Below are 15,106 nucleotides of genomic sequence, written 5' to 3'. Positions count from 1 at the left end.
TAAATAAGATATATGTTTTAACAAATGGGCTCTCTATGTATGTGTGTGTGTGTGTGTGTGTGTGTGTTGTGTGTGTGTAGATATATATTTTTTAAATAAATAGGCTCTTCATATCTGCTTGGAAAGCACAAGCTAGTAATCAATGACAGCTATTTAATTCTCAGAATAGGACACAAATTCCACCCTAGTCAAAGGTAAACCGAAAATTAGAGTAAGAGTTCATGTTTTCCCCTACAGTGGGATTTCCAGACATCTCACCTTCGTGAACAGAAGACGTAACCTCCACTTTAAACTGGAGGTACCCACTCACGTGGTCGGCTGGGAGCCTCCTGCCAAGGTTGTAGCTGAGCATCTGATCTCTGTAAGAGGAGAAAGGTTCTCTCATCCTTCTTCCACCTGTGCCCACCTTCACCTTCCTCCCAGACCACTTCTCACCCCAGCTACCAGACACACCAGTACTGGAAATGAAAGGCTCAAGCAGTTTATAATCCAATAAATGATATCCATTCACTTGCATAAATTTAAGACTTACAAAAACCTGGAGGTAAAAGAGAATCATGTGTGTTCCTGGAAATTTGTTAGTAGAAGCAGAAAATGTCACATCTAATAAAATAATACAGTTGTTCAGAAGCCACTGATTGGCTCTGTCACTGGTAAGGGTGATGGGGATAAAGCAATCTGAAGTTCACCATAGAGTCGTATAAGCTAGTTTAAGGTGTTGTGTGACTGAGGTGTAAAAATACAGGGGACTTGGCTCCTGAGCATTTAGCATAACAGAGTTCTGGTTTCAAAGGACCCTTAAAGCAAAGGATTATTCCAGCAGGAGGGCTGTACACCTGGAGGTACTGAGAACTAGTGAGCAGGACTAAGGAGCAGATAGCACAGTAACAGCCCTATGCTCAAGCCCCAGTCCTGTGAGGAGAAGTCTACCTAACCTCTCCTTCCCCTCCTGAGCCTGACCTAGCATTTCATTATTGGGTGCACTGTGGGTGGATAATCCTGACAGAATATTAGAGAAACCAGACTTGTGCTGCACTGGCGGCAAGAGGCCACATCTGAGGGAAAGTTGAGTTTGGGGTAAGGGGGTTTAGGCCAGATCTGCCCAGTCACTGACCCGGCACAGGATGCCAGCCTACTCCAAGATGGATTAGTCTGTCAATTCCACCCCGGGGTTTATTTAAATGTAACAATATTATTTGCATGTATGCAAGTGGCTTTTGTTCAGAATCCAACGATTTATTCTTCATTAAGGAAAATAATCAAAGTGCTAATACCACATTGCACTATCTCTGCTCTCTCAGTGCCCTCTACTGGCCATTTCAGAACGAAATTTATAAGATCATTTCCTTTATATTTTTTTAATTTCTTTTAATATATTCCTGATGAAATCTTTTAACTTCACAGCAAGATTTTATCAAACAATGAGATTGATTCTTTTACCTATTTCTTTCCTAGTGTTATAATTCTGACAGGTTTTCTTGATAATTTAAAAATATTTTTCCTTCCAAATTGAGTGAATGTGTCGAGTATATTTTAAGACCATTCTGGGAATCATCTTACTACTCCTCTTGTCCCACTTTCGAGAGGAGAAAACCAAGGGAGGCTAAGCAGTGTGGCCAGGTCAGATAAGTGGCCAGTGACAGACCGGAAGGAGAACACAGCTCCATGTGTGGCAGGAGCCCCAGCTCTGCATTCACGGGTCCCGACCTCATTGTCCTTTGTTCTCAATAGTCCTGGGCATGCATATTAAAGACATACATTTATCGCTGCTCCTCTAATGTGGCTGCTAATAATGCTGTTTCTACTTCAACTGACATAACAAAATAGACTTCTTGCACAAAGGAAGATATCACTCACTGCCATCTAATCCATTTGGATTTACAGCAACCCGCAATTAGATTTCCAAGGCTGTAAATTGTAACAGAAGGAGAATGTTCTCCTGCAGAGCCACAAGTGGATTCCAACCACTGGAGACTGAGGCCTCTGAGTTAGAAATCTATGGGGCCATGCCAGCTGAACTTCTCAGAGAAACACCGACTGAGCATCGTGAAACTCAAGATTTACTGCCTCTTAGCTGACTCTGACTCTGACTCACTTATAGCAACCCTCTAGAGTAGAGTAGAATTCCCGTACTTGGCTTCCAAGACTGAAATCTTTATGGATGGAGACTAGCCCATCTTCCTCTTGTGGAGTGCCTGTTAAGCTCAAACTGCTGACCTTTTAAAGGTTAGCCACTTAACCTTTAACCACTTTATTACTGGGCCTATTAAACATTATAAAGCACCAAAAACGCAAACTCACTGCTGTCAAGTTGGAATCAAATCATAGTTGACCCTCCAACGGGTCTTTAGAGGCTTTGACTCTTACAGGAGGACATTGCCCATCTTTCTCCTACAGAGCAGCTGCTGGATTTGAATTGCCGGTTCTGGGTTGGCAACAAAAGGCTTTACTTACTAGGACACCAAAGCTTCCTATTACACAAGGTAGTTAAACGCTTCGAGGGCGCTCTATGGTCCACATAGAGCTGTGCTGCTAACACAAATACCACGAGTCTTGAACTATTTCAAATCCATCTCCACAGGAGAATATGCCCGTTTCCTCCCATTACAATTTACAGTCTCAAAATCCATGGAGGGGTTACTGTGAATCAGAATGAATTCAACAGCAGCAAGTTTTAGTTTTCAAAGTAGAGATGTTTTTCCATCCCAGTATTCAAATAACATTAAGTAAGCACCTACTGTTATATTCCCCCTCACCTGTGTACTCTCAGCTCTGATAATGTCGCAGGTATTGGGCATTCTCTTCCTGTGTGATTTACAGCCTCCAAAGCCACACCAGAGGGTCATGTATAAGTGGGTTCTGATTCAGTGACAGTAAAAGTGTACTCCTAGCACCTAGATAGTGCCTGACATGCAAAGGTTTCAATATTTTCCCGTAATCCATGAATATATACATTATTTTGGCTTGTGGAATGACTTCCTGGCAACTTTGCTAATTCCCATCCAGCTCTCAAATCAGACTATCCTTGAATAATAACCACCATTATGTATTTATTTGCAAAAAAAAAATAAATAAACTGACACACCTCCATTTGAAAGTTATCAGTGTTAATGATGAGTCTTTATAAAAGTCGTGGGTTTTAGCTTAGAATCACGTTTTGATAAGATGGGTAAGGGGCGGGGGCCCATGAGTTTGTTTTGTTCACGAGCATATTTCCAACGACCAACACTGTGCTTGACGAATTGTAGGCACCCAAATACAGTTTTGTTGCAGACTCTTTTCTTAGGGGGGAAAAAATTAGAGAAAGACAGGCAATCTCCTCTCGTGCTTATTAACTGCCTCTGGAAATCCACTGAAGGGTCAGCTATGAATGTGTTCTGACTTGATGGTATTAATGCTGTTCATTAATAAACTAACAAGATATGCAACTTAAATACAGAAAAATTGAAGCTATTCATGGATTCCAAGTCCAGAGTTTTGTCCTTTACCGAAGGCCTGTCCAGGGTTCATCTCATCTAGTGGTCTCATCTTCAGCCCTGCCTCCCGCTGATACCTGACTATGAGGAATAAGTGGCCCAACACTCTCACTGCCCAAGTCACTGATAAAACCAGAGGAACAGACAAAGGAGGGGGAGGTGAGGAAGTTTTGAGAAAAAAAAAGTCTGTCATATTTTAACAGATAGTCTCAGCATAGGATATTAATGAGGAGGGTTAGCTGTGCTATAAAAGTTCACCCAGTAAAACTTCAACTAATTCGGAGACCACCAAATACACAAAACTTAGCATTTTTCAAGACGCATAAAACACGTGATGAAAAGCAGTAAAAGATAGAAATATCTATGCATATGCCAAAAGTTGACAAGCTAATATGTATCTTTTTAATTTAATAAAACCAGTCCCTAGGTATTCTATCAACCAATACTTTCAATTTACTTATGATGAAGTATTTCACAGTTCTGCTGTTTTGTGAATCAATGTCAGACTTCCTCTCTGTACACATGACATCATACCCAGCAATTTTCTAGCTGTCCAGGTCTCTGACAGACTAAGGGAGAAGCCAGCAAGTAACCAACACCTTCCCACTAACAAGGTTCTCCCTCCTCCCGCCCCGATCCTTCTTTCTGCTATATATAACTTCACAGTTCTAACAAGTACTACAAAGATTATGCAAATTATAGTTAAACAAAAATGATACATATATATTTCCAAAAGTTAATGCTCACTCTCTATAATCTTTCACTTTCTACAAACCTTAAAAGTAATTTAAAAAATGCCTAACGGTATGTTATCACCACAAGAAGGAATAAATTGTAATTCTTAACAATAATTGAGCATTTCCAACTATTATCAGATAAATAAGGATGTTAGAATTTCTGCACAATATTTCTGCATCGCATGGGCTAGCTCAATCACAAAAATCTATTACCTTGGATAGAGAATTAGAATCCATGACAATCTCCAAGTTTCAGATCTAGATAACAGCTGTCTGAAATGCCTTCTTTTCAGATGAGGAGACTAATACTCAAGAATATATCATGACTCATTCAAGGGAAATAGTTTATTAGTTGCAGAGTGAATGCCAATGATCGGCCCTTCTCAGCCAGTGAGATTAACTGATCCTCCATAACTGTAAATCCTTAACTTGTAGCAGAGAAGCCAGGTTTCTACAGGAGCTGGAAAGGAACTCAAAATTCCAGCTGCATTAGTTACTTTCTAATTTCCGAATCCTCATCCTGAAATGGCAGAATTGCAGGACCTACCACAGAGGATTACTGAGAGTTCATGTCATGTACGTAACTCCCTATAAACAGTAAGCGCCCAGCCACTCAGGTGATTATTATTGCTGCTCCTGCTGCTGCTGCTGCTACAACTACTACTATTCCTGTTGCTAATGCTACTACTAGCACCAATACCACATGTTCCTTCTGTGTTACTACACTGAAAAATTACAAAGCAGTATGCTGCTTCAATGGCACTTCACAGAGCTAGTGTGACTGCATTTGTCTGTACTGACCATGTAAAAATACATACAATACTGACACTAAGGTATAGAAGCATGCAATGATTTCTACTTAATTCACAACTTAGAAAAAGATGGAATCACTTCTTAAAATTAGTGATGAAAGTTCTTTTGTCTGAATGAATTTATGAATTCATGCTGGATTTCTTTCCAGTTTGCATGACATCTATGATTAGCAGTTACACAGGTGTCCAGATCTTTACAAGAGCTTTGTGTCTAGGAGCGCCACTACAACACTCCCATAGACCCTAGAGCTCCTTTCAAGTACCAAGCTCCTTTCCAGCAGCAAACAACAATGTCTTGATTTTTCTGCAGTGAGGATTAGTGAGTTAAGATAGTTGTCAACCTTGCACTTTTTTTCTGCTCCAGGAAGAAAGTTTTACAATACTATTTAAAAATATGAAAAAACAATTTAATACTCTGAGATCTGACACTGGTAGGAACATCTTGGAAAAACTCCAGATAACAACAAAAAGGCACCCAAATAAAACTACTTTTTCCCCCTAGCACTCTTCAATAAGAATAACACCAAACCCATCACATTGATTTAAATTCATGGCAACCCTGTAGGATTTAGTACGCCTGCTCCATAATTCTTTAGAGTGACCAGTAAGAGCTCTGATAATAGGGGTAAGGAGTTGTGCAGCCAACCCAAAGGAATGAGGTTCAAATCAACCAGTTGCCCCATGGGACAAAGATGGGTCGTCTCTTCCTGGGTGATTTACTACCTCTGAAAATCCACTGGAGGGTAAGCTGTGAGTTGGTTCCAACTTGATGGTACATAATAATAATAATAATAATCATAAATGGACTTCCCTTTTTTAAAAGTGTATGCTACCATTTTCATCAGTAAGAAAAATGCTGGGACTACGAGTATCATTTCAATTGCTCATTTAGCACTGTTCCTGAAAGGAAGGACTGCTTACCCAATGGCCTGTCGCTCCAGGAGCCTCTGGACTGGGATGGTTAGTTTCCCCAGAAAACGCTTGATGATAGGGCGGCTCTTGGCAAATTTGTCTTTAATTTCAATCTCTAAGACATCAGTCAGAAGTGCAAAAAAGGAGTATTTCTGGAAAACAAAAATCAAAGCCCACGTATGTTAATTCAAAAGAAAGACTAATAACATGATATTTGGTTAATAGAGAAAATGCCATCTCTTTAAATTCTAAGAACACGGAGTGCACACTGCTAGGAATATCTGCAGCTATTTTTAGTCCTTTCCTCACTTGGAATCATGAATATTCACAATTATTAGATAAGGATCTGTATTGCCAAAGAAGAATTATCAATCATCCATCAACCAATCCCCCATCCCTTCCAGGTTCAACTGTTTGAGATGTTATTAAATGTTAAATTATGCATAATATAATTTCAATACATACTATATTCATTATATATTAAGCTCTGAAATTTGGTATCTTATGATTGGATAGTTTAGAATTAAACAAACTGATTAACCATAATTTTAATACTTGATATCACCGGAATTAGAAGTTTCAAAACATAATTTAAAATACTTCCTCACTTAGTGGTAAAAGTCAGAGTATTTATGGAATACTGTGCTTTGTTTATGTGATAATTTTAAAATAAGACAGTTTAAATGAAATTATGTCATTTGAATGGGGATAATTTCTTCTGGTATAAAAAATGCAAGGTTGAGGTTAACATAGGCTTGTTGTTCTGGCTTTAAATTGGGTTGAGCATTAAAAAACCATTTAAAGTGTGTGTTATTTGAATAAAATACAGGAAATCAATTACACCTTAAAAATATACCAAATACAAAAAGCTTTACATATATATAGACATAAAACAAAGTCTTACCCACTTACAAAGACTTTCACAAGTATTATCTTCATCTTCTCTTTATAAGTATAAAGAGTTCTTTTTAGAGATGGGTATCTCAAAATAAGTAGTAGAGGGATCAGAATCTCACCTAATTCACTTCATTCCTTCCTTGAATGTATTCATGCTGCCATGGTGATTGTGAGTAAGTCTAGTTAGATTTACACTTAAGATAAAACTCAAAAAACAAATCCATTGCCCCTGAGTGAATTCTGACTCACAGGAACATTGCCAGACAGAAAAAACAACAACAAGCAAACCCACAAAAACCAAAACAAAACAACACAAAACAAACGCAAAAAACCAAAACACCTCCTTGTCATAAGGTTTCTATGCCTATAATCTCCACAGCAGCAGACGGCTTCATCTTTCTTCCACAAAGCACATGGTAAGTTAAAACTGAGACTCTCTGGTTTGCAATTGAGAGCTTAACCATAGTGCCACCAGGACTCCTTAACCAAAATACTTAACCTACTCATAGCAACCTGCCTTTAGGTTCCCGAAGCTGTCCATCTTTACAGGAGAACCATGTTTTATCTTCTGAGTGGCTAGTGGGTTCAAACAGACAATCTTTTGGTTGGCACCTTGACATATTATGCACTACAGAAATTCTCACAGCTCCTTACAAAAGCAAACACATTGCCATAAAATCAGAATATACCATAATGCAACTTTTTTTACCCTTTAGGCTGAGATACTGGGAACACTTCAACGAGTCACATCTTTTCTCTAATTGGTTTTACAGACCTAGAATAACCTCTATTCAATATTCCTCTAACACTGACAGAATACAATGTTGTCTTTAAACATTCAGGGTATCAATTAATCAACTGTGTAACTCATTTGCCAATATAGGTTTACACAGTAACACTCTAAAATTAATCTATGAAAAGGGAAATATGATTAGGTATTATTGTCATGACAGGATTCCAGAATGAAGGCTGCATAGTGGAATGGACTGGGGGGAGGGACTGTGTAAAAATGAAAAAATTTTTCTTTTACTTTTCAAAAAGAAGAGGGAACTGGGTGGGGGGAGGCAGTGGGCAGGGAGAAAAGTGCAACAATGAATGAAAGGAAATCCAAAGTTTCTGTAAATTTTCATTAAAATTAATAATAACAATAATAATAATAAAATAGAGTCTTTCTTTGGCTTTAGGCCTTAGACAAGCCTAGTGATAAAACTCTTTTCTTGGTTTTACTTATATAGTACATTAAAAACCACTGGTGGGAAAAAAAAAAGATTTAAAATAATTTAGGGTATAATGGAATTAAGCTAGAATTTCTATTGTTTTTAATTATTCTTTGCTGATATGCTGATATTGGTATTACACAGAGATTAGGGAAAGGGAAGCATCTTCTGTTTACTTTAATTTTTTTCTGGTTATAAAATGTGATATTTTTGCCATTATCTCATTAAAAGAGATAATTGTATCAGAAAAAAAAAACCACTGGTGGAAGTAAAATAAATGCATTCTGGCTTCACTGGAGATAAAGACAGCTTGAATGGCTTGTAAAATCAACAGAAATCTAGAAATGTATAAAACACTTACCAAAGACCTTAGGGAATAAAACATTTTTAATTGCTCCTGAAAAATATCAAAGTTCTAAATACATAGAGATTGTTGTTTTTGTTGTATGGCATAGAGTCAGAACCGATCCATAGCTGACCCTCCAGTAAGTTTTCAAAGGCAGTAAACTGCATGAGAGGAGAATGCCCATTCTTTTTTGGCAGAATAGCTGGTGGATTCAAACTGTGTGCCTTTGGTATGGCAGTGCAGCTTCTTACCACTAGGTCACCAGTATTACTGATTTTTTTCCCCTTTTTCTTTTACCCTAGACTCCAATATGGCTCAACAGCTTCCTGCAACGGATCTGATAATTAATATTTATGTATTTTACCGTCATAGATCTTCTGTGTTACTTTTATGGTAGAATAAAATGTGACTAATCTTGATTACTGAATTTCTGATGCCTTTTCACTTTTAAAGTGATGCCCTTGAAGTGAGCACTTCTCTCATTTTACTCATTTCATTCCATCCTGGCTTGCAAGGAATCTCTCATTTCCACTGCACCCTATTCCTAACAGAATTCCCAGAGATTTCAGCCATCTTATCCACATCCATAAAGAACCAAAGAAGTTTAGGGAAGAGGAAAGAGATTTAGGTGGCAGACTTTCTAACCACCAAATACAGAAACCCCCTTACCTCTCGGTGCCATATTGGATTAGTGGTATTACTGATGATAGTAGATCTTCTCTCCTGACCATGGTGGGCACAGGTGGGGAAACTGCTCTTCTTACCTGGCTGGATGGACATCTTAAGATACGGATCAGGATTGAAGAACATGCCTTTCTTTAGTCCAACTGCCCTAAGATCTTTAAAGAGACAGAGAGAAGAGGGAAAAAGAAGGTAGCAAGGAAAATGAGAACAAAATATCCTGTTTAGAACAACAAGCTCATTGACTATTTTTCAATTATCACACAGGTGGCTCTAAGCAGAACTGAATCTGTAAAACCTTAACAAGGATATTCACATGCCACTTCTTAGTTAAGTGAGAGGAACTGAGTTAGACAATAATTCCAGCAGAAGGGTCTCTGGAATTATCCAGAATTTTCTACAAGTACATCGAATGAAGCTATACCTTTCTTTATCACTGTCTCACATTCCTCCTCCAACTTTTCCTGAGTATAATTTTATTCCAACATATGCATTTTCATCAATTTCTCCTAGGACAACTGCAGTTTGATATGCAACATTCCAGATTGTGTAATTGTTAGTAGTAAATATTTTATTAACAAAAGGAAGCCAGTATGTTCCCTCATAAGTCTTCGACTAACATAATGAAATGGGTTGAAATTAAGTTTCATTGAGGAATGTCCAAGTGGAGTTCAAAGCAGTCTACTGATGTTACTGTGAAACCCCAGAGTGAACAGTCCTTTGTATTAGATTTAAAATGTCAAATATATACCATAAATCTGAAAAATTGTAGATAGGAACGTATTTTAAAAATTTGAATGTTACTTGCTATTTTAAATAAGCACATGATTGTTTTCCCTATAGTCTGTAGAGTAACTTAGAATATTTGCTCAGCGTCACTCAGATTTACTAGCTATTTGTCCACATTGTGTGAGTATGAAGATTATCTTTCACTATGACTTCTCTAGCCATTATTTCTGTAGCCACTTTAATGTGGGTGTGTGGGACTGTACAAATGGCTCGTGCTGGCCTATCCACAAGGAGAATGGTAAGGCCTATCCACAAGGAGATTGGTCAGTCTCAACAATCTACAAGGGGATTGGCTAGTCTTGCCAATGAGTTGAAGAGCTCTTGCTACAGAGATGGAGACTTTCCCCACTCCAAGAGAGAACTCTTCTCCCAGCCAGAGATGAGAATCTCCCCTCACATGGTGAAATGTACAACATACTTTGGGAAAGCAGCAATATGATGACTGATCTGGAGAGCTGAGATGGGACTTGGGGGGTGGAGGGAAGTCAATAGTGACAGGACTAAGAACTGTGTTTGACAATTGGGTGGAAACCCATTACTGAAAGGCCTGATAACTGTGTTGGAAAATTGGAGGAGCAAAGCCAATATTGGCAGGACTGAGCACTGGGAAACCATGAGGTTTGAGGCTGAGATGCCTGTGTGCACATTTTGGGAGCTGTCTTGACTGTATTCTGTTATTAATCTGAATTATAACCTTTTACTTCCCAAATATGTGGTCTGTGGATTTTAGACCCAGTAAATCAGTAAAACTGCTGTTGAGATGAGTAGGAAGAGGCATGAGAGCATGGGTGACAAATCTAAACTCATAGTTTTGTGCTAATTATGCTGTGGGTGGAGATGATTTCCCCCTGTGAAGTTGATAAGGTCAGAAATGATACAGCCCAGGTGGCCCTGATCCTTTTTACAGTTGCTGTCAAAAGTGGTGGGATTCAATGTGCTGGCTCCAACTCATGGAAAAGTGAAATTTTGTAAAAAAATTAGGAGTTTGGGTTAAATTTAAAGAAAAATGTAAAAGAGGCTTTTGGCTTGAGACAGGACATAGGCTCCAGATCATATGTGCATGTATGGGTAAAATGGTCTGAGGGTGGACACTCATAATTCCCTGAAAGGTTATGTGTTAAAAGTTTTTGTTGACTTAACTTTATGAGTATTTTTAAGGTGGTTTCTGTTGCTCATATAGTAATGTTAAGATAATATTGTATAAATAAGTATTTGCTGATATAATGTTAAAAGATGTATGATATAAATGATTACTAGATGTTGTAAATCTTAAAAGTGTGTAATCTGCCATGAGACTAATTGGATAATAAAAAGGGGAGATTTGTCGGGAGAAAAAAATGCTTGTTGAAAGCAGTAGATTAAACAGTATGGGACTTATGGGGCTGGGCGGGGGAGTAAACCCCTCCCAGGAAATGTGCATTTGAATAGATTTTTTCTTGGAATATTTTTTGCATGGTGGGTGGGGGGGTGGAGGAAGATATTTTAACCTTTTAAAAAGAACAAACAGGCTGGCTTTTGAGGCACGGTAATGCCCCTTTCCAGGACTTGAAGTTAAAGAGAGCTGGTGAGTACGCTCACTTGTGGTGACCACCTGGATCCACCAGAGTGGAATTAAGAGGCATTCACCAATGAAGAACCAGGCTGGGCAGGTTCCATCAGCATTGTCGACCAAGCATACACATGGATAATCTCAAAAAGGTTGCTGACTTTGGAAAACAAGAAGTCATGTGAAACCTCATCTTATTGACTTGGCCCCATGTGGGGATTAAGACCAAGTGAAGGGACCAGTTAGTCTGGGACACGGGAAGAGTGTGGATTCCTGAGTTTGCAATGATGTCCATTTGGACGTAGCCTTTGATGGCTTGAACCCAAGGAGATACTCCATGCTGTGATCTAGTGTTGATGGCTACAATGACTGGACTTATGCTTACGGATGCAAATGTTGCTTTGTATTGTCAAGTCAGAACGGACCCATAGCTGACTCTCCAGTGAGTTTTCAGAGGCAGTTAATTATACATGAGGAAACTGTCCATCGTTCTCCTGTGGAGCAGCTGGTGTCCTTGAACCTCATACCCTTGGGACTGCAGCACAACTTTTTGCCACTAGGCCACCAGAGCTCCCTTGGATGCAAATACAAAAACTTTTAACTGGAATAGGAGATTCTTCAGAGAAAGGAACATGCTTGTATCCTCAGAGTTCTGGTATAATAGGGATGGGCAAATCAGAAATTGGCTATCTAAAGTGGCGGGATATAAATGCATGAGGAACAAAGTGGCTGATGACATACTTTCACAATGATAGCTATAATTGATTTCACATGCAAGCAAGATTCTACTGAAGATTATCCAAAAACGACTGGAACCGTACATCAGCAGAGAATTGCCAGAAGTACAGGCTGGGTTTAGAAGGGGTCATGGTACTAGGGATATTGTAGCTGATGTTAGATGGATCTTAGCTGAAAGCAGGGAGTACCAGAGGAATGTCTATCTGTGTTTCATTGACTATGATAAGGCATTTGACTGTGTGGATCATAACAAACTGTGGCTGACTCTGAGAAGAATGGGAATCCCAGAACATTTAATCGTGCTAATGTGAAACCTATACTTGGACCAAGAGGCAGTTGTCAGAACAGAACAGGGTAACACTGCATGGTCCAAAATTGGGAAGGGTGTACGCCAGGGATGTGCCCTGTCTCCATACCTTTTCAACCTGTATGCAGAGCAGATTATCCGAGAGGCTGGGCTCTATGAGGAGAAGCGTGGCATTAGGATTGATGGAAGATCTATCAACAATCTGTGTTATGCAGATGACACAACCCTGCTCACTGAAACTGAGGAGGACCTCATGCACTTGCTGCGGAGGGTCAAGGACTGCAGCCTTCAGTATGGACTGAGGCTCAATGTCAAGAAGACAAAAATTCTCACCACTGGACCAATCAGTAGCATCAGGATGGATGGTGAAGAGATTGAGATTGTTCACAGCTTCAGTTTGCTCGGCTCCACAGTCAACACTCTTGGCACCAGTAGCCAGGAAATCAAAAAACGTATTGCGATGGGAAAGTCTGCAGTTAGGGACCTCTCTAAAGTACTCAAGAGCAACGGTGTCTCTCTGAAGACTAAGGTGCGCCTGATACAGGCCATGGTTTTTGCAATCACTTGTTATGCATCAGAGAGTTGGACAATGACTAGGGAGGATAGTAGGAGAATTGACGCCTTTGAGCTGTGGTGCTAGAGAAGAGTATTGAATGTACCATGGACTGCCAAGAAAACAAATAGATTCATCCTAGAGAGGGTTAAACCAGGCTGCTCCTTGGAGGCAAGGATTCTGGGGCTTCGCCTGACATACTTTGGACATGTTGTAAGGAGAGACAGGTCTTTAGAGAGGGACATCATGCTGGGCAGAGTGGAGGGACAGCACAGGAGGGGAAGACCCTCTACGAGGTGGATTGCTTCAGTGACTGGGGTAATCGGGATGGGTGTGTCAGAGGCAATGAGATTGGCACATGATCGAGCAGGGTTTAGGGCTGTTGTACATAGGGTCGCTATGAGTCACAAACAACTCGACGGCACATAACAACAACAACAACAACAGTAGTTGGTAAGTCTGTACCTCCAACCTTCCTGTTAATAACACAGATAACATCTCACTCCAGTAAGACTAGCAAAATTTAACAGAACAGCAAGCAACAAATGCTGGCGAGGCTGTGGAGAGATTGGAACCCTTATTCACTATTGGTGGAGTGTAAAATGGTGCAACCACTGTGGAAAGCGGTGTGGCGCTTTCTCAAAAAGTTGCAAATAGAGATACCATTTGATCCAGCAATTCCACTACTGGGAATATAACCTAAAGAGGCCATAACTGACATCTAAGCAGATAATATGCACACCCATGTTTATCGCGGCTTTGTTCACTATAGCAAAGAGTTGGAAGCAACCTAAGTGCCCATCAGCAAATGAATGGATAGAGAAGCTGTGGTATATTCACACAATGGGATACTAGGCTGCATTGAAAAACAAGGAACTCATGCAATATTATTCAAAATGGGTGACCATGGAGGACATTATGTTGAGTGAAATATCTCAGTCACAAACGGACAAATACTATATGGTGCCACTGTTGTAGAATGATGCTGACATCGGGGTGGGGGTAAGACTAAGAGAAACTGGATAAATTATGTTTACTGCATTGTGGCCGATGAGGGAGAGAATAGTTTAAAATTAATATATTTTAGGGCATTATGATTATCATAAGAGTTGGGAATGAGGGTTGCAGAGTGGAGTGTATTTGGGGTGGGGGTGGGGATGGGGGTGTGCGGTGGGGGGAGTTGTGTACCAGTGAAGGAGTTTTTCTTTTGCTTTTCAAGGAGAAGAGCGAACTGGTGGGGGTGGAGGGGGGAAGGGCAGGGAGAAAAGTGCAACAATGAAAGAATGGAATTCCAAAATCTGTAGATGTTCACTGAAATTAATTTAAAAAAATTTTTTTTAAATCTAGTTAATTAAAGGAGTTATGGTGGCCCAGTGGATGGAAAAAAACCAAAACACAGACCTTCAACTACTGTGAAACTGAACCGTCATAAATTCTGTTACCCACTGCCGTCAAGTAAATTCTGACTAATGGCAGAGAGTGTAAATTGTACTAGAAGAAGACTGCCTCATCTTTCTCCCAAGTGAAGCAGCTAGGAGGTTTAAACGGCTCACCTTTCAGTTACTGGGCCAGCACTAAACCTACTATGCTATCAGGGTTCCTAAACTCTATTCATCAAATTAAAAAACCCCACTGTTGTCTAGTCATTGCCTACTCATAATGACCTTCAACAGGTTTCTGAGAGTTGACTGTCCATCTTTCTCCCTTGCAGTTCCTAGTGGCTCTAAACTGCTAACCGTGCAGGCCCTCAAGACACAATGCACAACTCTACTAGACTGCCTGTACTCTGCACAGTGACTGCAAATTACAGTCCATTTCCACAGCTATTCCAATTGTCATTGCTAAAATACAAGGTCATCCTAAGAAGGGCAGCACTGGCCAAGAATTACCCAGTGAAGCATATTCCTCAGGAAGAAACTGGTTTTAGGGGCTCAGTGGTGACACACAGGAACTTGTGGCCAGACACATGTGATAAAGCAGATCAGGTCTAAAGAAGCCAGAGGGAGCGGCTGAATAAGCTAGTAAAGACCTTGTGGGAAGATCACTATATGAAATATAGGAAGATTGTATTTATTTTTTTTCCAGAGAACAGGAA

The 15,106-nt window shown here is 39.8% G+C and overlaps 1 protein-coding gene across 1 annotated transcript in view; it reads right to left on the bottom strand.

Moving 5' to 3' along the window:
- Positions 1-15,106, bottom strand: part of HECW2 (HECT, C2 and WW domain containing E3 ubiquitin protein ligase 2) — a 328,392-nt gene that overhangs the window by 189,941 nt on the left and 123,345 nt on the right. The window contains exons 5-7 of the mRNA XM_006878743.1: positions 9,067-9,236; positions 5,947-6,089; positions 259-359 (exon numbers count right to left, since the gene is read on the bottom strand). Coding sequence (XP_006878805.1) covers positions 259-359; positions 5,947-6,089; positions 9,067-9,236 — 414 coding nt within the window. The remainder of the gene's footprint in view (positions 1-258; positions 360-5,946; positions 6,090-9,066; positions 9,237-15,106) is intronic.

Source organism: Elephantulus edwardii, unplaced genomic scaffold (genome assembly GCF_000299155.1).
Source record: "Elephantulus edwardii isolate Elephantulus edwardi_28Jun2011 unplaced genomic scaffold, EleEdw1.0 scaffold00001, whole genome shotgun sequence".
NCBI classification, from domain to species: Eukaryota; Metazoa; Chordata; class Mammalia; order Macroscelidea; family Macroscelididae; genus Elephantulus; species Elephantulus edwardii.
This window is presented reverse-complemented; position numbering and strand designations above follow the sequence as displayed.